The 22,265-nt window shown below is 42.6% G+C and overlaps 1 protein-coding gene across 1 annotated transcript in view; it reads left to right on the top strand.

Annotated features, from left to right (window-relative positions):
• AGT (angiotensinogen) overlaps window positions 1–22,265 on the top strand; it is a 203,141-nt gene that overhangs the window by 130,418 nt on the left and 50,458 nt on the right. Inside the window, exons 3-4 of the mRNA XM_073627556.1 lie at window positions 17,948–18,221; window positions 18,298–18,442. Coding sequence (XP_073483657.1) covers window positions 17,948–18,221; window positions 18,298–18,442 — 419 coding nt within the window. The remainder of the gene's footprint in view (window positions 1–17,947; window positions 18,222–18,297; window positions 18,443–22,265) is intronic.

The following is a 22,265-nucleotide window of genomic DNA, read 5'->3' as shown; positions in this document are numbered from 1 at the left end:
CTAAGAGCCAGCAGGTGTTCACCAGAGCCTCTAGTGGTGAGGATGGACTGCGCTGCAGTCTGGCTCCAGGTCGCGGCCCCCAGGGTCTTACAGCTCACGCTCACGGTAGACTACAGGAGAAGAGGGAGGAGGCAGTAGGCTGGAACAACAAGGAAAGTAAGGAACAAGCCAAGGTTGGGGCCACAAGCAGACAAGGACAACAGAGTTCACGCCAAGGTTCAGGGTCACAGGCAAACAGGGATGGTCGGGGACACACCAAAGGTCAGGGTCACGAGCAGACAGGAATAGTTAAGAACAGGCCAAAGTCGGTAACTGGAATCAGACGTAGGAAACACAGCAAGTACACATGGAGGCTAACACACAATGGTTGATCAGCACTGCTGGCTTGCAGTGCACAGGTTAATATAGGGTTCCCTGATAGGGCCTGGGGTGGGGCCATGCTTAGAGGAGAGGTTATAAAACCAGTCAGGTGAGAGGCAGCTGGTCTTTAGAGATGAAAACATGGAGACAGGTAAGCTGACAGAGAAACTCTATTGCATAACCATGACACACGGCCCTCCATGCATCACAGTTGATTGACGCCTGGCGTCTTTTCCACCCCGGCGAGCGAGACTACTCTTTCTATTCACGCCCCCATAATTCGTATTTGTGAATAGACTACTTTTTAATCCCCCACAATCAACTCCAGGCTGTCAAAGACACTTTGCTGGGATCCATCACATGGTCGGACCACGCTCCGGTCACACTGAAATGTGCCTTGACTGACTTCCATAGAGGTCAAAGGAAACCATAGAGGCTCAATAAGAGCCTTCCACAGGACCCTGAGATACTCGCTGACATGACAAAAGAAATAACCAACTACTTCTTAACTAACAGTACCACTGACAGCGACGGGGGCCTAGTATGGGAGGCCCACAAGGCAGTGATACGCGGGGTGCTCATAAACACACGGCGCGAGACTTAAAAAACAAAGGACTGCCCAACTAACCCTACTCCTTAGTAAGTTACAGACACTGGAAATTAGACACAAACAAACCCCGACCGGCCCACTAAAAAACGAGCTTGATACAATACGTACGCAAGTCACAGACCTGCTCAACTTTAAAGCCAAGGCAGCACTCCAAATCTCACGCAAAAAGGTTTACGAATCGGGTAATAAATGTGGTAGACTTTTGGCACAATCATTACGTGCCCAGAAACTGGCGTCCTACATACCACACATACATACCCCGATGGGTCACAAAGTAACTCTACCTCAGCAAATAACACAGGAATTCAAATCATTTTATGAAGCACTCTACAATTTAACCACGACACCCCCACAATTAGACCGTATGACAGATTACATTACCTCTTCCTGTATGCCCACTCTAGCTACTGAGACACGTGAACTATTAGAAGACCCATCACACTGCCTGAGATACAGCTTGCAATAGGAAACACCAAACCAGGGAAAGCCCCCGGACCGGACGGCCTCACGATTCAATACTACAAGACTCTACTTCCAGCACTAGGTGACCATCTAGCCAATTTGCTTAACGGCCTTACCAAGGGAGGAACACTTCATGCCGCCACACTGCAGGCCCAGATATCTGTCATTCCTAAAGACGGTAAAGACCCGACCTGTTGCGGGAGCTACCGACCCATATCCCTGCTTAATACGGACTTGAAACTATTTACCAAAATTATAGCTACCAGACTGCAATCCCACCTACCCCACCTGATACATTTGGACCAAGTGGGCTTCATCCCCACAAGGGAAGCAAGAGACAACACCACCAAAGTCCTGAACTTGCTCTACTAGGCCACCCACACCAAAACACTTGTGAACATTAATGCTATTATTTTCTATTTTTGGGTGGTCTAGTTTATGTTAGATGCTCAATATTGACTGATTGGGCATTTTAATTATCATTATTCAAGATTTATTTATACACTTTGTCACGTGAGGTTGGATTCTTCACCATATTAGGTGTGAGATTGGATTACTCTTTTGTTCTTCGCTTTGCACTTTATATGTACACATTGTGGTACTGAGTTTTGCGTGTTGGTGTTCATTTAAGCCATGGACGTATTAATGAATATTTTTTCACATTGGGACTGAGGTAGCGCTACATATTTTTTATCATATACTGTATACCTTACAGCAGTAAGGTGAGTTGCTTAAAAACACGGAGGTGTTCACACTGAAGAGTTGCACGTTGTTTGGTGGTGGAACTGCTATTTATTCACTCATATGGACTCACTGTATCCAGTTTCCATATTTATGTTAGTTAATTTGTGCTAGTCTGGAGACTAGAGCAACTGGGACGTTTTGTTGAGTTTTTTCACTTAAGTTTGTTCAACTTCATATATTGTATATTTACTTTTTGAGATATCTTATTCGCCACGTTTATTATATATTATATATACCACACTTTAGTTCACCATTTTGTATATTGTCACCTTCCATTTATTTGTGGCCCCTTCCTGGAGCTGTTTTTCACCTCTATCACTTTCACTTTATATTTAGACCCTTCCACTAGTCCACTTCCCCTTTCCATCACAGCGCAACTACCATTCTTTTTGTTTGTTTACTTTTTCTGTTGGGAACAGTCACACAGGTGTTGCAGCAGTGTCCCTTAGTTTAGGCCCTTTGTAACAGCGCAAGAGTTACTCATATCTATTCACCAAAACACCCAGCGTCTTCATAGGCACTGAAGCTGAAAAAGCATTTGATCGGGTCAATTGGGCCTTCATGTTACATTACGACACGTAGGCCTGGGCCACAACATGTTGAGTTGGATTTCAGTGGCATACGCGGCACCGTCAGCTAGAGTCAGGGCAAACGGGGTGATTTCGGAATCTTTCCCAATCACCAATGGAACGGGACAGGGGTGCCCATTATCTCCCCTACTTTTCGCCCTGTCCCTAGAACCATTCTTATGCCACGTGAGACTGAACCCTAACATCTCAGGCATAACACTAAACCACACCCAACATAAGGTGTCCGCATATGCGGATGACCTTATGTTCACACTCACTACTCCCTGTTTCCCTCCCAAACCTGCTTCGAGAATTCACAACCTATGGGGCGCATTCCAATTTGAAAATCAATTTTGCCAAATCGGAAGCGATGGGTGTGGGGATAGCGCAACCGCAACTCACACATCTACAATCCAGCTTTAAATTGAAGTGGAGACAACCGCCTTAAAGTATTTGGGCACGCATATACCCACACACGTTCTCGCGACTTTATGATCTTAACTTCCCACCCCTACTGAAAACAATTAGAACACTGCTTAACCAATGGCACACAGGCCTACACTCCTGGATAGGACGATGTAACATTCTGAAAATGATGATCCTCCCAAAATTTCTCTACCTCATGCAGGCGCTGCCTATTTATATCCCTATATCCTACTTTAAACAGATACAATCCATGTTTACTGAATTAATATGGGCCAAAAAGAGACCCCGACTCTGACATAAACTCCTAATCCTACCCAAACATGGTGGTCTTGTGGTGCCGGACATCCGCGCTTATTACCAGGCGGTGCACTTGGGAGACTGATAGACTGGTGCCAACACCAAGAAACTAAACTCTGGACACAAATGGAGCAAAACCAAACCACGGTCCCTCTCAACAGGGCCCTCTGGTGTTACCTACCGATAGAAACAAAACGTCATCCACTGATTGGCAATACAACACGAGTCTGTTTTCAACTCATCTCTCAGACATCCATATCTTCCCATAACTCACCTTTATATCACATATTGGGGAACCCCGGTTTTACACCGGGTATACAGGATGTGGTCTTTCGGGGTCTAGACGACACAGGCCTACACCAAGCCTCCCACTTTAGTACTGGAGGACGCTGGAACACAATCGCAGAACTTTCTGATCCTGCGGGCCTGTTTCATCTGGACTTTTTAAGGTTCCGTCATTTCCTCCACTCCCTAAAGCCACCTGTCACCAATGATCAACCCCTCACAACACTAGAGGAACTTTGCAATACCTCCTGAACCATAAAACATACGCTATCCCTAGCCTACAATCTCCTAAATACACCGCGGGCAGATTTCTCACCCCCGGGATTAATTAAATGGGAAATGGAACTAAATTGCCACTTCAGTACGACTAAACGTCAGCGCATCCTTAGATTTACTCACAAATCCTCCATCTGCGCCAAATCCCAGGAGACAAATTACAAGCTCCTCTCGAGATGGTACAAGACCCCAGCACTACTCCACAATTTCTTTCCGGCGACATCTGATCTTTGTTGGTGGTGCCGGGCAGACAAGGGAACATTAGTACACATTTTCTGGTCATGCCCAAACTTGACCCACTTTTGGCGAGTAGTGCGCGAAGTTACTCAGAAATTCACAGAGCACAGCATACCAGATGACCCTGCATTTTTTCTCCTGCATGCGTCTAACATACAGGAGAAAATATACAAAAAATCTGTGATTAGACACCTGTTAGATGCGGCTAAAGCCTGTATCCCAATCCACTGGAAAGCTACACTCCCACCGACCATTGCCTCATGGATTGCAAAAGTAGAAGAAATAAAACACATGGAGGATCATATCCTCACAGCGCAAAATAGGCAAGAAACATTCACTAAAACTTGGCAGATGTGGAACATCTTTATATTCTCGACTGAGGGTCAAGCCTTGAGAGAAGGTGCACCCCCCAGCATGCCTACACTCACTCTCAGTCAGCACTAATACAGTCTACCATATACGCATCTTCTGAGCACCCCCCCAACATTTCATGCTCGGGGGACCAAACCCCCCCTCCCTCTCTACCCCTGACCATTTCCTCTTTTCTATCCCTCTAGTTTTCATTATACTAGCCTCTCTAGCTCTCTTTATCCCCACATGTGGGTTTTTTTTCTTTTTCTTGATAAAAGGGAAAAGATGATGCAGGGATGGGGCGCATGGACCCCGATGCCTAGAAGCCATTACCTAAACTGGCACATCAACACTCACACTTACCAAAGTGTTTTTTTTTTTTGTCAACACAGACTAATTAAAGTAGAGGCATCTAGACAATCACCAGGGACACTTGAGATGCCTCAAAGATAAGATACTATGACTACCACGATTAGTTCTGTTGTCAGAGATCTTACTCAATTGAACATGTTATTATGTATCTTGAAGTGTTAATGTAAAATATATTGCTTATAGTACTACTGTGTACCATGTCGGCCCATGCGGGCCTTGTTCCTGTTATAAATAAATAATTAAAAAAAAAAAAAAAAGATAGGGCGAAGGAGCACCAGATATTAGAAAGCATTATGAGGCAATTGTTCTATCACGAATAATAGAATGGGTTAAGAAAAACAATGGGTTAAAATGGAAAGTACAATTAGTGTAGCCACAATGGGTAAGATAATTTGGATTCCACCACATTTCAGAAAACTTAGCACGGAAACACAGGACATCACAAGAGATGTTCTTAGAATTTGGGATAATTTGCACAAAAGGGAGCACTGGGAGTTTAATGCACTCTTAATTCCACTCAAAGATACAGAATATTTTGTACCGGGGATAGAGGACTTGTTTTGGAAGTGGATATTAGAGGAGGATGTTCAACTAAAGGACGTCATGAGACAAGGTAAAATTTGCACATATCAGGAACTAAAAGATAAGGGCGAACCGCTGGTCATAGACTCATGGCGGTATAACCAATTGAATCATTTTATTAATACACTCCCGCAGCCAATCAGATCGGTCAAAAACCAATGGCCTTTGGAGAAAACCTGTATGGAGAAAAATGGGAGGAGGAGGGGGATCTCTAAGATCTATAAAGTATTAATAGAAATAAAGGGCACCATTTATTAAGAAGTGGGAGAAGGAACTAGATATTAAGCTTAAAGAGCCTGAGATATGGCAGATACTGAGGAGGGTTAACGCCACGTCGGTCAACTGCAAGATGTTGGAGTTAAACTAACAAGTGTCTGGCGAGAATGTATATTACTCCCGATAGAGCACATAAATTTCAGAGCGAAACATCGCAAATCTGTTGGCGGGGGTGCCAAGATATCGGGACAATGGCGCATATACAGTGGGGCAAAAAAGTATTTAGTCAGGTATAAGACTTTTGGCCACATTAGTGAGCTGTGGTATTAATGTTTTCAGATATATCTTCGTGGGCATTCTGATCCCATGAAATAAACACACCCATGGGTCGTCTGGGATTTCAATGTTAGTAATCTCTCTGATGATTTGCCTTACCTCCCCCCAATATTTTTTAATGTCCAGGCACTGCCACCATACAGTGGGGCAAAAAAGTATTTAGTCAGCCACCAATTGTGCAAGTTCTCCCACTTAAAAAGATGAGAGAGGCCTGTAATTGTCATTATAGGTATACCTCAACTATGAGAGACAAAATGTGGAAACAAATCCAGACAATCACATTGTCTGATTTTTGAAAGAATTTATTTGCAAATTATGGTGGAAAATAAGTATTTGGTAAATATCAAAAGTTCATCTCAATACTTTGTTATATATCCTTTGTTGGCAATGACAGAGGTCAAACGTTTTCTGTAAGTCTTCACAAGGTTGTCACACACTGTTACTGGTATGTTGGCCCATTCCTCCATGCATATCTCCTCTAGAGTAGTGATGTTTTGGGGCTGTCGCTGGGCAACACAGACTTTCAACTCCCTCCAAAGGTTTTCTATGGGGTTGAGATCTGGAGACTGGCTAGGCCACTCCAGGACCTTGGAATGCCTCTTACGAAGCCACTTCTTTGTTGCCCGGGCAGTGTGTTTGGGATCATTGTCATGCTGAAAGACCCAGCCACGTTTCATCTTCAATGCCCTTGCTGATGGGAGGAGGTTTGCACTCAAAATCTCACAATACTTGGTCCCATTCATTTTTTCATGTAGACGGACCAGTCGTCCTGTTCCCTTTGCAGAGAAACAGCCCCAAAGCAGTAGTGTGTTACTGATGGTAGCCTTTGTTTCGTTGGTTCCAGCTCTCTGCAGGTCATTCACTAGGTCCCCCTGTGAGGTGCTGGGATTTTTGCTCACCGTTCTTGTGATCATTTTGACCCCACGGGTTGAGATCTTGCGTGGAGCCCCAGATTGAGGGAGATTATTAGTGGTCTTGTATGTCTTCCATTTTCTAATTATTGCTCCCACAGTTGATTTCTTCACACCAAGCTGCTTGCCTATTGCAGATTCAGTCTTCCCAGCCTGGTGCAGGTCTATAATCTTGTTTCTGGTGTCCTTCGACAGCTCTTTGGTCTTCACCATAGTGGAGTTTGGAGTGTGACTGTTTGAGGTTGTGGACAGGTGTCTTTTATACTGATAACAAGTTCAAACAGGTGCCATTAATACAAGCAATGAGTGGAGGACAGAGGAGCCTCTTAAAGAAGAAGATACAGGTCTGTGAGAGACAGAAATCTTGCTTGTTTGTAGATGACCAAATACTTATTTTCCACCATAATTTGCAAATAAATTCTTTCAAAACTCAGACAATGTGATTGTCTGGATTTGTTTCCACATTTTGTCTCTCATAGTTGAGGTATACTTATGATGACAATTACAGGCCTCTCTCATATTTTAAGTGGGAGAACTTGCACAATTGGTGGCTGACTAAATACTTTTTGAGACAAAAAGGAACAAATTCCCCAAATGGGGTTTTTAGGCAGCAAAAAAGAGAATAGAAGGCCAATATGTAAAAATATAAATTTTATTGTACAAAAGTAGCTTCAACACACTGGTTAAAAAGAATGAGCTCCAATAAGGGTATTTACCAATACATGACACTCAGCACATACACTGTAAGCACATGTTCATAACAACATAGCATATGCGTTGACGTATATCAGAATTGTAGACCTGACGCGTTTCGACCTATATATTCCAGGTCTTCTTCAAAGGTCAATCTGCTAAAATTATACCACAAAAATTGTATTTTACAACCAATCAGATACAAACACATATACATTTCTTAGACTCTACGTTGGAGTGCATATTAATGTATATTATCCCGATTTAGTTGTTTTTTCCTTCCTGGGTTGTTGCTGCAGGTGTCCTCTCCATCTGACCGACCGAGTGGTCTGTGCTTACAGATAGGGGGCGTCTCATAGTGTGATCTCTTGTAAGCCACATCTTTGGGATCTCCCCCTGGGAATAGGGGCTGCGGCGGTGGTGCCATGGGACCTCTGGGGGAAAGTGAACAGGCAATTTTTCGATTTTAAAGGGATCTCCTCAACAGAAAGCTCCTTGTTCTAGGACACTCATCATTGGGTAAATATGCCATATCAACATGTAGTATACCTGTTTTCAAATACATATATTCAATTTTTGACACATGCATTTTTGTGGTATAATTTTAGCAGATTGACCTTTGAAGAAGACCTGGAATATATAGGTCGAAACGCGTCAGTTCTACAATTCTGATATACGTCAACGCATATGCTATGTTGTTATGAACATGTGCTTACAGTGTATGTGCTGAGTGTCATGTATTGGTAAATACCCTTATTGGAGCTCATTCTTTTTAACCAGTGTGTTGAAGCTACTTTTGTACAATAAAATTTATATTTTTACATATTGGCCTTCTATTCTCTTTTTTGCTGCCTAAAAACCCCATTTGGGGAATTTGTTCCTTATTGTCTCAATCATCAGGGGTGAGCAGCATTCCCTTTCCTTCCCTGTGTCCCCCTCTTTTTCTTTGACTAAATACTTTTTTGCCCCACTGTATGGTGGCAGTGCCCGGAAATTAAAAAATATTGGGGGGAGGTAAGGCGAATCATCAGAGAGATTACTAACATTGAAATCCCAGACAACCCATGGGTGTGTTTATGTCATGGGATCAGAATGCCCACGAAGCTATATCTGAAAACGTTAATACCACAGCTCACTAATGCAGCCAAAAGTCTTATACCTAGATACTGGCAAGAAAAAGGAAGACCCACGTTACGGAATTGGTTCAATAAAATAAATTCAATCCAAAGCCTAGAATACTTAAGGTTCATGAAGGGACGGAAATGGAAGACTTTGAGGTGAAATGGAGGGACTGGGCAGATTATACGTGCTCATTGAGGTGTGCCGAGGTGATGGGTACATAGGTTATAAAAAAAAAAAGATGTGAGGCCCCAAAGCAGCTAGACTGACAGCATTCAAGAAGGAGAGAAGAGTGGAGACTAGATCTGATAGGAGTAAAGGGGAGTAGGAGTTGGGTATGAAGAGAGAGTGGGAGGGTGGGGGGTTTCGAGTGGGGGGGGGAGTGGGGGGTATGGGATTTTCTACGGGGCTAAAAAATTTTTTTTTCTTATTTGTGTTTCAAAGGTGGATAGAAACTGTAATGGGGTTTTTCTAATATATTATGAACGATTTTGTAAAAATCAGATTAAAATGCCACAATGATGTGATGACGAGTAGGGACGAGATTGAACTGGAAAGTTGAAACAAGTCTCTCGGAAAAATTTCGCTGAAGTGGCAAAGAAAAAGAAAAAAAAAAAAAACAAGGGATGTTTACATGTCCATGTACCATCCATGTTGTAATAGGAATAAAAGTGACCCAAATATTTTTAAAAGGACAGTGTAAAAATAAAAAATAAAAGGCAAAATAAATAAGAAAATTTTTTTTTAAAAAGCGTCCCGTCTCCCCGAGCTCGCGCGCAGAAGTGAACGCGTACGTAAGTTGCGCCCGCATATGAAAATGGTGTTCAAACCACACATGTGAGGTATCGCCGTGATCATTAGAGCGAGAGCAATAATCGAGAGCAATAATTTTCTCTCTAGACCTCCTCTGTAACTCAAAACTTGTAACCTGTAGACATTGTAAACTTCACCAATGGACATTTTTAAGTGCCATAGTTTGTCCACGAGCGGGTGCAATTTTGAAGCGTGACATGTTGGGTATCAATTTACTCGGCATAACATTAACTTTCACAATATAGAAAATAATTGGACTAACTTTACTGTTGTCTTATTTTTTAATTTAAAAAAGTGTAATTTTTCGAAAAAAAAATGCACTTGTAAGAACGCTGCGCAAATACAGTGTGACAAAGTATTGCAATAACCACCATTTTATTCTCTAGGGTGTCTGAAAAAAAATATATGTATAATGTTTGGGGGTTCTAAGTAATTTTAACTTGTAAACAAGTGTCAAAAAGAGGCTCGGTCCTTAAGTGGTTAATGACACGTAAAGTGCAACAATAAAAATGAATAGATCATTAAATATAGTACCTGGGGAGCCCCCTTAGTCTGCCTGTAAAGTGGTGCATCTGTAGCATGTATAGAACATGCTGCAGCAAAAATAAAATTTCTAAAGAAAAAAATGTATGAAATTACATTTAAATTGCCAGCAATACAATACCATTGCTGGAAATAGAAAAATGTTAAAAACAGCATGGGGCCCCCCAAATCCATATCTGACCCTTATCTGAGCATGCAGCTTGGCAGGCCAGGAAAGGGGCGGGGGGCGAGCAAGCATCTGCTCCCTCCTGAACCATACCAGGCCACATGCCCTTAACATGAGGGGGTGGGTGCTTTGGGGCACCTTGCCCCCATGTTGATGGGGACAGGGACCTAATCCCTACAACCCTGGGCTGTGGTTGTGGGGGTTTGTGGGCAGAGGGCTTATTGGAATTTGGAAGCCTCCTTCAAGAGTGGGTCCCAAGATTTCACCCCCCCCATGTGAATGAATATAGGGTACATAGTACCCCTACCCATTCACCAGAAAAGTGTCAAAAAGTAATAAAAACACAGACAGTTTTTGACAATTCTTTTATTAAAAAATAAAAAAAACAGTCTCTAACATTAATCACGACGTCTGCCACCGGACCCAAAAAAACCCCCAAAAAAATCACACCACTGTCAACTAAGGCAAACCCAAAAATTTTATTTTATATTTTATTTTATATTTATTATTATTTTTATTTTTCATTCTTTCTTTTTTTCTTTATTTACAATTAGTTTTAGTTTTTACCTACCTTAATTTTTCTGCATTGGTTAATATCATTATTAGGACTGCACTCTTGTAAGTTATTTATCATTGTGCATTTTTCATTTTCAAGCATGCGGTGCTTGTACGGCTTTTGGCTTCCTTTCTGAGTTTGCCATCTATTATCAAAATATTTTTCTATTAGGTGATTTTACATTTCTGCCACTAGATAGTGGGGTTCTTTTCTATTTATATTTTTTGGCTTTCCTACATCCTTGTTCTTATTGTTTGAATGGGTGGCCAGCAGTTAAAATGGTGGTGCCGCCTTGCATCTATTACCACACAAATCCAGCGGCCAGTAGTTAAGATGGCGCCACGGGATTATATAAATGGCATGCATGATGACACAGTTACCTGGCTAATCACCAGACGACGTCCTGTAGTGACAAAACGCGTAGGTGAAGCCTGCGACAGTGATGTCATCACGTTTTTCCTCTCAGGAGGTTGATGGACAAAGGAACCAGGATGTGAAGCAAAGCCTGTGGAGATGCTGCGGTTCTTATCACAAGGCATGCTGCTGTATTGCTTATGAACGAGTCTTACTAGCAAAGCTGCAGTTCCAGACAATATTAAGGGTCCTGGGGAGACCGATTTCCCTGAGATTGGCGAGACTACTATTCTAGTGCCTTGCAAATGTATTCACCCCCCCTTGGCTTTTTACCTATTTTGTTACATTACAGCCTTTAGTTCAATGTTTTTTTAATCTGAATTATATGTGATGGATCAAAACACAATAGTCTAAGTTGGTAAAGTAAAATTAGAAAATATATACATAAAACTGTTTTTCAGAAATAAAAAGCTGATAGTTGGTATGTGCGTATGTATTCACCCCCTTTGTTATGAAGCCCATGAAAAGCTCTGGTGCAACCAATTACCTTCAGAAGTCACATAATTAGTGAAATGATGTCCACCTGTGTTTAATCTAAGTGTCACATGATCTGTCATTACATATACACACCTTTTTGAAATGCCCCAGAGGCTGCAACACCTAAGCAAGAGGCACCACTAACCAAACACTGCCATCAAGACCAAGGAACTCTCCAAACAAGTAAGGGACAATGTTGTTGAGAAGTACAAGTCAGGATTAGGTTATAAAAAAATATCTATATAAAAAAAATGTATCAGCGCATGTATGCAAAAACCAGAAAGCAGCTGAACACCAGGGTCAAACGATCAAATCCCTCTAGACAGATAAATAAAATGGGTGCAGCGCTAAAACAAAAACCAAAAAATAAAATAATCCAGGGATGAAGAAAATAACACTAGGGTAATGTCCTTGAAAATATACAGAGCACAAAAAGTGTCCAGATATTGTACATGAATCCACCAGGCAAACCTGATTTTCACAGCAATGATGTGTGACTGATAGAAGGACCCTTTACCATAAACCGAATGGCCTCTCACCTGGTAACCAGGACCCTTCAAAAAAGAGTCAAGCGAGCATTCCCATAGGGATCAACAAAGTGAAGGTAAGGTCCAATGACAAGAGACTCCTCCAGATAGCCACGTAGCAGGGGGCCAGCGTGATTCATATAAACAGAAAGGGACAGACATAGTGCTCTCCGTATAACATACTTTATTAAAGGAATATAAAAAACACACTTACATAGCAGGCACTTCACAAGTGCCAGGACGCTGACAATGAATACACACAGCAGAGTGAGTGCAAGCGGTGGAGCATGCGCAGTAGCCGCGGATGACGTCTTGACTCTTGAATCACGCTGACCCCCTGCTACGTGGCTATCTGGAGGAGTCTCTTGTCATTGGACCTTACCTTCACTTTGTTGATCCCTATGGGAATGCTCGCTTGACTCTTTTTTGAAGGGTCCTGGTTACCAGGTGAGAGGCCATTCGGTTTATGGTGAAGGGTCCTTCTATCAGTCACACATCATTGCTGTGAAAATCACGTTTGCCTGGTAGATTCATGTATAATATCTGGACACTTTTTGTGCTCTGTATATTTTCAAGGACATTACCCTAGTGTTATTTTCTTCATCCCTGGATTATTTTATTTTTTGGTTTTTGTTTTAGCGCTGCACCCATTTTAATTATCTATAAAAAAATATCCAAATCTTTGATGATCCCTAGGAGCACCATCAAATCATCAAATCTATCGTAACCAAATGGAAAGAACATGGCACAACAGCAAATCTGCCAAGAGACGGCCGCACACCAAAACTCACGGACAGCGCAAGGAGGGCATTAATCAGAGAGGCAGCACAGAGTTCTAAGGTAACCCTGGAACCCTGGAGGAGCTGCAGAGTTCCACAGCAGAGACTGGAGTATCTGTACAAAGGATGACAATAAGCTGTACGCTCCATAGAGTTGGGCTTTATGGCAGAGTGGCCAGAAGAAAGCCATTACTTTCAGCAAAAAATAAAATGGCACGTTTTGAGTTTGCGAAAAGGCATGTGGGAGACTCCCAAAATATATGGAGGAAGGTGCTCTGGTCTGATGAGACTAAAATTAAATTTTTTGGCCATCAAAGAAAACGCTATGTCTGGCGCAAACCCAACATATCACATCACCCAAAGAACACCATCCCCACAGTGAAATGTGGTGGCAGCATCATGCTGTGGGGATGTTTTTCAGCAGTCGGGACTGGGAAACTGGTCAGAATTGAGGGAAAGATGGATGGTGCTAAATACAGGGATATTCTTGAGCAAAACCTGTACCCATTCTGTGTGTGATTTGAGGCTAGTGCGAAGGTTCACCTTCCAGCAGGACAATGACCCCAAACACACTACTAAAGCAACACTTGAGTGGTTTAAGGGGAGACATGTAAATGTGTTGGAATGGCCTAGTCAAAGCCCAGACCTCAATCTAATAGAAAATCTGTGGTCAGACTTAAAGATTGCTGTTCACAAGCGCAAACCATCCAACTTGAAGGAGCTGGAGCAGTTTTGCAAAGAGGAATTGGCAAAAATCCCAGTGGTAAGATGTGGCAAGCTCATAGAGACTTATCCAAAGTGACGTGGAGCTGTGATATCCGCAAAAGGTGGCTCTACAAAGTATTAACTTTAGGGGGGTGAATAGTTATGCAAATTGACTTTTTCTGTTATTTTGTCCTATTTGTTATTTGCTTCACAATAAAAAAAAAAGCATCTTCAAAGTTGTGGGCATGTTCTGTAAATTAAATGATGCAAATCCTCAAACAATCCATGTTAATTCCTGGTTGTGAGGTAACAAAACACAAAAAATACTTACTCACTTGGGTGCGGAGCTGGATGCACATTGTTTGAAGGATTTTTCACGGTTTCCTCCTGTACAGCTTATCATCTTCACTTAACACGGATGGTTGTTGCCATTTTCTCATTTATGGACTAAATGTTTTGGGACTCTGCCTTAGCTTTTCTTTTTACATTTTTTTCACTTGTAAATTTTATAATTTTGCTATATCACTAGTGCTGCATCTATTTTGAATATATGTATTTGTTTGAGTTTGTATTAGACTTTGGGGTGCTAGCAGCTGTGTTTACACATATATATAAGTTTTTCTGGTAGTCAGTTCTAGCGCAGTGTTAGCCTTTGGGCTTTCCTTTTTTACAAACCGCCAAATGCCTTGCTTGCCGTTTGGCAGTTCCTATATAGGTAAGGGTGGGGCCACCTGGTGACACCTCCCCTTGTGATGTCACCGACCCAGCATGCATTGGTTTGTGATGTCACAAGGGGCAGTTCCACCAGGTGATGTCGCCAAGTTGCTCCTCCCCTTACCTATATAAGAACTGTCAAACGGTATGACAGGCATTCAGTAGTTTGCCTTAGTTGACGGCAGAGAAATTTTTTTTTTCCGGCTCCTGCAGTGGTGTCGGCCTTGTGATTGATGATGGATTTACATCGGGGGACACTGTTCTTTTATTTTTTTATGTTTTAATACAGAAATTGTCAAAAACTGTCTCTTTGTTTTTATTACTTTTTGACACTTTTTTTGGTGAATGGGTAGGGGTACTACATTCACATGGGGGGGCGGGATCTGGGGGCCCCCTTGTTAAAGGGAGGTTCCAGATTCCAATAAGCCTTCTGCCCGCAGACCCCCACAACCACAGCCCAGGGTTGTGGGGATGAGGCCCTTGTCCTCATCAACATGGAGACAAGGTGCTTTGGGGTGGGCGGTGTTGAGGGGGCTGTGGCCTCCTATGGTTCAGGAGGGGGGCACTCGCTCGCCCCTCCTTTCCTGGCCTACCAGGCTGCATGCTCAGATAAGGGTCTGGTATGGGTTTTTGGGGGGAACCCCATGCTGTTTTTATTTCACTTTTTAATTGCCGGCAATGTATTTTTTTAATTCAGCTGTCAGCAGGGAAGCCCATTGACAGCTGAAGATTCCTCGGTTGTTAGGAAGCCGTGGCTGGCTTCCCGGCCTGCTCCTTAACAATCAGCTATTCACTGCACCCTGATTGGGCAAAGCTCTGCCCAATCAGGGCACAGAATGCACTGAGCAGCACGCAGTGCATTGCATGGTGTTCAGCAGGGTGAACATCCTGCAAATTCGGGTGTTCGCTGAATGGGAGAACAGGCAATGTTTGGGACAAAATTTTTTTTCAGCCCAAACTGTTCACCCAACTCTAATCTGCACTTGCCATGGATGCTTACAATGTAATCAGTCGTGACACCAATTGGATGGTTTGACAATTTGATTGAGATTACAAGCAAATGTGACAGTTATCATTCATAGCATGTCCTGAAAGTTGAAAGTAACATTTAGAACCTGTTAAATCAGTGGGTTTAGTTCCGCTTAAAGAAGAACTAAACCCATCAATTTACATTTAAAAAAAAAAAAAAAAAAACTTACATTCCTGGCATACTAACTGTCACATTTGCTTGTGTTTTTCAACCATACTGTCAAACCATCAAATGGCTGAAATCATAACTGCACAGTGGTGTAGTGGATAGCACTCCTGACCACGACACTACCTGCCTGGAGTTTGCATGTTCTCCCTGTGCCTGCGTGGGTTTCCGGTTTCCTCCCACACTCCAAAGACATGCTGGTAGGTTAATTGGATCCTGTCTAAATTGTCCCTAGTATATATGAATGTGAGTTAGGGACCTTAGATTGTAAGCTCATTGAGGATAGGGACTGATGCGAATGTACAATGTATAAGTAAAGCGCTGCGTAAATTGATGGCGCTATGTAAGTACCTGAAATAAATAAAAAAAATAAAATAACTGATTACATGTGCAGCATCATGGCAATTGTAGATCAAACAGAGGCTAAGATGGCAGCCTCTTTGGCTGAAAAGGATAGGAGGGTTTAGTTCAGCTTTATTTACGGTCTGTTTAAATGGAACAAATTATAGAGCAAAATAAATACATTTTATCTACAGTAACACTAGACATTTTAAAACTCATATTGGTCATACCAGAAAAAAAAAATCTTTATTTACATCTTAAAAAATTTTAAAATGTTTGCATGACACAGTAAGGCCAAAAGAAAGCCTAGTTCATGACAAAAATCTAATACTGTGTTATCTTAAAGTGTTACTAAACCCAGTAATCTGAAAATAGTTCATCCGCACCCCCCCAGCTTATAAATCTTCTTTTTACATTAAAATACTGCCACTATATACCTTTTTTGGATGATCTGTATGCCACAGTTACATGATAAACTGAGAGAGTTCAGGTAGGAGGAGATTTCCACTACAGCCTGTATACACGCCCACATGTGTGATATCAATATCATGTGACCTGGCTAGCTCTGAGAACAAGTAAATGTTCTCTCCAGCATAAAAGACACAACTGAGCATGTGCAGGTCGGCCACCCTGCCTGTGTTAGCTTGCTTTCTCCAGATAGACAGTGCAAGATAGGGAGGATCTGTGCATACAGGATAAAACAGCATTTTTACACAATGCAGAGGATTAACCCCTTAAGTTCCACAGTAAGTATAACAAGCATGCTATGCTGCATATACAGACTGATTTTACTGTTGTGGGTTTAGTAACACTTTAAGTAATGATAAAGGTGTTGCTGAATAAATAGGCCCACAGCAGAGATGTAAAAACTGCTCAGGTCAATAAGGGTAGATAATAAAGAAGAACACCAGGCTGAACTATTATTGTCTAAATACATGAATCGCGTATTCTTAGTTGAATCTTTGTGTCGCATAACAGCGCAATTGTCAGTTAAAATAACGCAGTGCGTATCGCAAAAAAATTGCCTGGTTATGAAGGGGGGTAAATCTTCTGGAGGCCAAGTGGTTAAAGTGTTAGGCTACATACACATGGGCAGGCAGGAATACATAATTTGCTGAATTCAAAGGTGGATAAACACCACAGCAACATGCAGTGCTATGGTGGCGTGCAAACTGGCAGATTAACCTCAGCCAGTTTGTGTGCAGCTAGAAATTCCACAGAAACTTCAACCCTGGGTGCACAGGGTCAGATTAGAGTCAGTCAGAGGTTCTGTTCATATGTAATCACTGCAGTGAGTGTTTACATTCTTAACAGCAGTGTCTCTGGACATTGATTGAGAGTACAAATCTTACAGCCTCCACTGACAGCTGCTGCTGGCTCCCTGTGCAGCCATTTGGCCTAATTCCAATCACAGGTTTTTTTTGTATTTTTTTTTTTACGTTTTGGGTACAGCAGAGAATGGTTAGATCCTGTGTCTAATTTTTGTTGGTGTCTGACACTACTGAAAAGATTCTCCCTCATTCCTCTTCAGAAGAAAATGGTAGCTGGGATAAGACAGGGCAGAGACAGCAAAACAAATCTGACCGATTGTTTGTCTTCTCTATAATGTTCAAAAATGTGTATTTATTGCTGTTGTGTTCATGCTAGAAAATTTTCGCTGTACATCTCAATTATATAGTCACTGGGACAAGAAGTCTTGGAAACAAATATGTTTGAACACTTGACATGGGTTCACATCCTTTCCAATGCTATTCACAACTCAAATTAAAAAATATATATAAAGAATTTGGCTGGAATTTACATTTAACCTATGTATAAATAAAATAACAGTAATTACTATTAATTTTATTTTTTTCGTATTTTATTCAAGGTAAAGTGACTAAGTCTTTCTTAATTCCGGAGCTTCAGCAATTTTGGATTGAGCCAAACAGGCAAATATCAGTCCCCATGATTTCAGCATCAGGAATATTTCAGTTCAAAGATGACAGCATAAAAAATCAGTTGGTTCTAAAGATTTATCTTGGTGAAAATGATTTCCTGTTGCTTATCCTACCAACTAATGGAAATACCATTGAGAACATAGAATCTTCCATCACAAGCTATAACTGGCAAACTTTAAACTGGCTAAATGGTTTATCAAACAGGTAAGCTTCAGCGGTTTCAGCAGTCTTGTGGTATACATAATTGCATCTATGAAACAACCTTCTTTTTATTTCACAGATACATCCATTTAACCATACCAAAGCTTGAAATAGAATGTTCATATGATGCCAAAGATCTTCTTACTTATATGAAACTGTCCAGCCTGCTGCAAAAGACTGCACATTTTGGCAAACTGAGTAATGAACAAATAAACATTGGAAAGGTAATCTACTATATAATTTTACTATTTATCCCCAAAAAACTTTTGAACTGTCAACTTGTCAGAATGGTGATTGCACTGATCCGGCCCTTTTAGTTACACTGTATAGAATAGCCAATGAAAGGAGATAGGCACACCTGGGATGCGTAGGCAAACAGCCAGCTTATGGTTGGGCATAGCTCCACCGAAGAAGTCAGACCATGGAATCCACCCCTGCAGTGCAGAGTTTAAGTGAACTGCAGGTGACAGTGACATGGAATAGGTCACCATATTAAAGTACAGATGGTTAGGATACAAGCCAAAGGTCAGGGCAGACATGGATAGCCAGGAACCTTCCAGAGATCAGGGCAAGCAGCAAGGAAATCACAAGACTCTGAATTTACATGCAAGCTCTGTTTTAAAGTAGCCATGACATACAGAACAATAATCTTACCTCTGCACATTAGCAATGGCATAGAAGAATGCCAATGCTAATGTACAAACCCCCCCCCCCCCCCCAAATGACACTATTTTGGAAAGTAGACACCCCAAGGAATTTGCTGAGAGGCATGTTGAGCACATTGAATATTTTATTTTTTTGTCATAAGTGATTAAAAAAATGACAAAAAAAATGTAAAAAAATGACACAAAGTTGTCACTGAAATGATATATTGCTCAAACATGCCATGGGCATATGTGAAATTACACCCCAAAATACATTCTGCTTCTCCTGAGTACGGAGATACCACATGTGTGGGACTTTTTGAGAGTCAAGATGTGTACAGGACCCCGAAAACCAAGCACCGCCTTCAGGCTTTCTAAGGGCGTAAATTTTTTATTTCACTCCTCACTACCTATCACAGTTTCGGAGGCAATAAAATGCCCAGATAACATAAAACCCCCCCAAATGACCCCATTTTGGAAGGTAGACACCCCAAGCTATTTTCTGAAAGGCATGTTGAGTCCATTAAATTATTTATATTTTGCCACAAGTTTCGGGTATATGACAATATTTTTTTTTTTTTTTTTTTAACAAAGTTGTCACTAAATGATATATTGCTCAAACATGCCATGGGCATATGTGAAATTACACCCCAAAATACGCTTTGTATAGCACATAAGCGTCCAGCAGAGTCAATTGGAATAAGTATACAGACACTTTTTTGTACCAGAGTCTGGCCGTACAAGCAATTAAGTTCGGCGCCATCAGCTGGTCGTTGAGGTCCACCCCTTCCATATTAAGGTTCTATTCGTGGACACAGAGGGGTTTCTCCACAACAACAGTCGCTGTTGGAATTTGGACTATCGTATCTGTGTGAAGGGAGGACAGAACAAAAACATTCTGATTATCCCTCTACTTCACTGCAAGCAAATTATTACTTCTCAAGCATGCTCTCTCTCACCCAGTCTAACTAGGGACTCGACAAGCCGCTTGGGTAAGCCCCAGCAATTAGATCGCACGGTGCCACATGCGCCAATGCCATGGTCAAACAAGTGACTAAAATGTGGCATAATTGTCCACGTGCAAGTGGTACCCCTTTCCGAATAAGGGTGACACCAAGTCCCAAACAATCTTGCCAGTGCTCCCTATGTAGTCTGGGCAGTTCTCGGGCTCCATGTGACTTTCTTTTCTCTCGTAAACCATAAAACTATATGTATAGCTTGTTGCTCTGTCACAGAGCTTATACATCTTGACCCCACATCTGGCACGCTTGCTGGGAAGAAACTGCCAGAAAATGTAATCAGGGACTCATCAATGCAGACAACTTGATCAGGAGTAAACAAGGCTGCAAACTGTTGGTTGAAGTGGTTTACAAGGGGCCAAATTTTGAGGAGCCGATCGTATTCAGGGTCACCCCGAGGACGACAGAGTTCATTGTCTTTAAAATGCATGAACTGCAAGAGCTGCTCGTATCTAGGCCTGGTCATGAATGCAGAGAACACGGGCATATGGTGAATTGGGTCAGTGGACCAATATTACCGCAACTCACTTTCTTTAACTATGCCCATGAAAAGGGATAGGCCCAGGAAGGTCTTAAATTCGGAAACCATAATAGGTTTCCAATCTCTGGCAAGGGTCAACTGGGGATCAGCGGCGATGAATTGACCAGCATACAAATTGCTTTGGTCCACAATAGATCTATAGAGATCTTCTGTAAAAAAAACAGTGAATAAAAATCAAGTGACGTAAAATCAACTGTTTCCACCTGAATTCCGGGTTGGCCAGTGAATGGGGGAAGTACGGGTGCTGCAGAAGTAGTGGGCTCCCAAATAGGATTGGCATATTCTGCAGGAAGGGCACTATGGGCTCGACGGGCCTGTGTTTGTCTTGGTGGCTGCGGGACACTACTTGTGCTAGCCACCGCACCAGCTCGAACTGCACTTATGGGACTTGCCACGTCACCACATGATACTGCAGTGCTGGATGTACGACCAGGGTGTACTAGACCCGCTGGTGCTTGCCAGTTCACCAGAAGGATCAGCGGCACTAGTACTGGCTCTCTGCTCCATACGAGAGCCCTGTGGTTCTTGCACCTCAACAACAGAAAAAGAATATGGTCGGTTACGCCTGATAGGGTTGCCACCTATACGGTTTTCTCCCGGACAGTCCAGTTTTTGAATGATGTGTTGGGTTTACTTCTGCCCCAGACCCAGGCACATCATTCACACAGACTGCACTGAGAGTGACATGTCTCCCCTCTCCCTGACAGCAGCTTGGTTCAGCAGAGCAGAGCAGAGTGTCAGTGTATCAAAGCTCCTCCCCTCCTCCTCCTTCTCCGTTCTATACACACACGAGGAGGAGGGGAGAGCAGGGACGCGCTGATATCAGGTCTGTAGAAAGTTTTTATTATGCTCTGTAGATGGAGGAGGGAGGGGGAGAGAGCGCCTGGAAAGGAGGACAAGGTAGAAAATATGTGGAGTGATCGAAGGGTTAGGAGGTTATGTGCTGGGGGGGCTTTGGCGGGGGGAAGATACAGTGCCTTAAAAAAGTATTCATACTCCTTGACATTTTCCACATTTTGTCATGTTACAACCAAAAACATAAATGTATTTTATTGGGATTTTATGTGATAGGCCAACACAAAGTGGCACAAAAGTGACGTAAAATCAACTGTTTCCACCTGAATTCCGGGTTGGCCAGTGAATGGGGGAAGTACGGGTGCTGCAGAAGTAGTGGGCTCCCAAATAGGATTGGCATATTCTGCAGGAAGGGCACTATGGGCTCGACGGGCCTGTGTTTGTCTTGGTGGCTGCGGGACACTACTTGTGCTAGCCACCGCACCAGCTCGAACTGCACTTATGGGACTTGCCACGTCACCACATGATACTGCAGTGCTGGATGTACGACCAGGGTGTACTAGACCCGCTGGTGCTTGCCAGTTCACCAGAAGGATCAGCGGCACTAGTACTGGCTCTCTGCTCCATACGAGAGCCCTGTGGTTCTTGCACCTCAACAACAGAAAAAGAATATGGTCGGTTACGCCTGATAGGGTTGCCACCTATACGGTTTTCTCCCGGACAGTCCAGTTTTTGAATGATGTGTTGGGTTTACTTCTGCCCCAGACCCAGGCACATCATTCACACAGACTGCACTGAGAGTGACATGTCTCCCCTCTCCCTGACAGCAGCTTGGTTCAGCAGAGCAGAGCAGAGTGTCAGTGTATCAAAGCTCCTCCCCTCCTCCTCCTTCTCCGTTCTATACACACACGAGGAGGAGGGGAGAGCAGGGACGCGCTGATATCAGGTCTGTAGAAAGTTTTTATTATGCTCTGTAGATGGAGGAGGGAGGGGGAGAGAGCGCCTGGAAAGGAGGACAAGGTAGAAAATATGTGGAGTGATCGAAGGG

The sequence above is a fragment of the Aquarana catesbeiana genome, linkage group LG04 (genome assembly GCF_042186555.1).
Source record: "Aquarana catesbeiana isolate 2022-GZ linkage group LG04, ASM4218655v1, whole genome shotgun sequence".
Classification (NCBI taxonomy): Eukaryota; Metazoa; Chordata; class Amphibia; order Anura; family Ranidae; genus Aquarana; species Aquarana catesbeiana.
The sequence above is the reverse complement of the archived record's forward strand: the minus strand, read 5'-3'. Positions and strand labels throughout refer to the sequence as shown.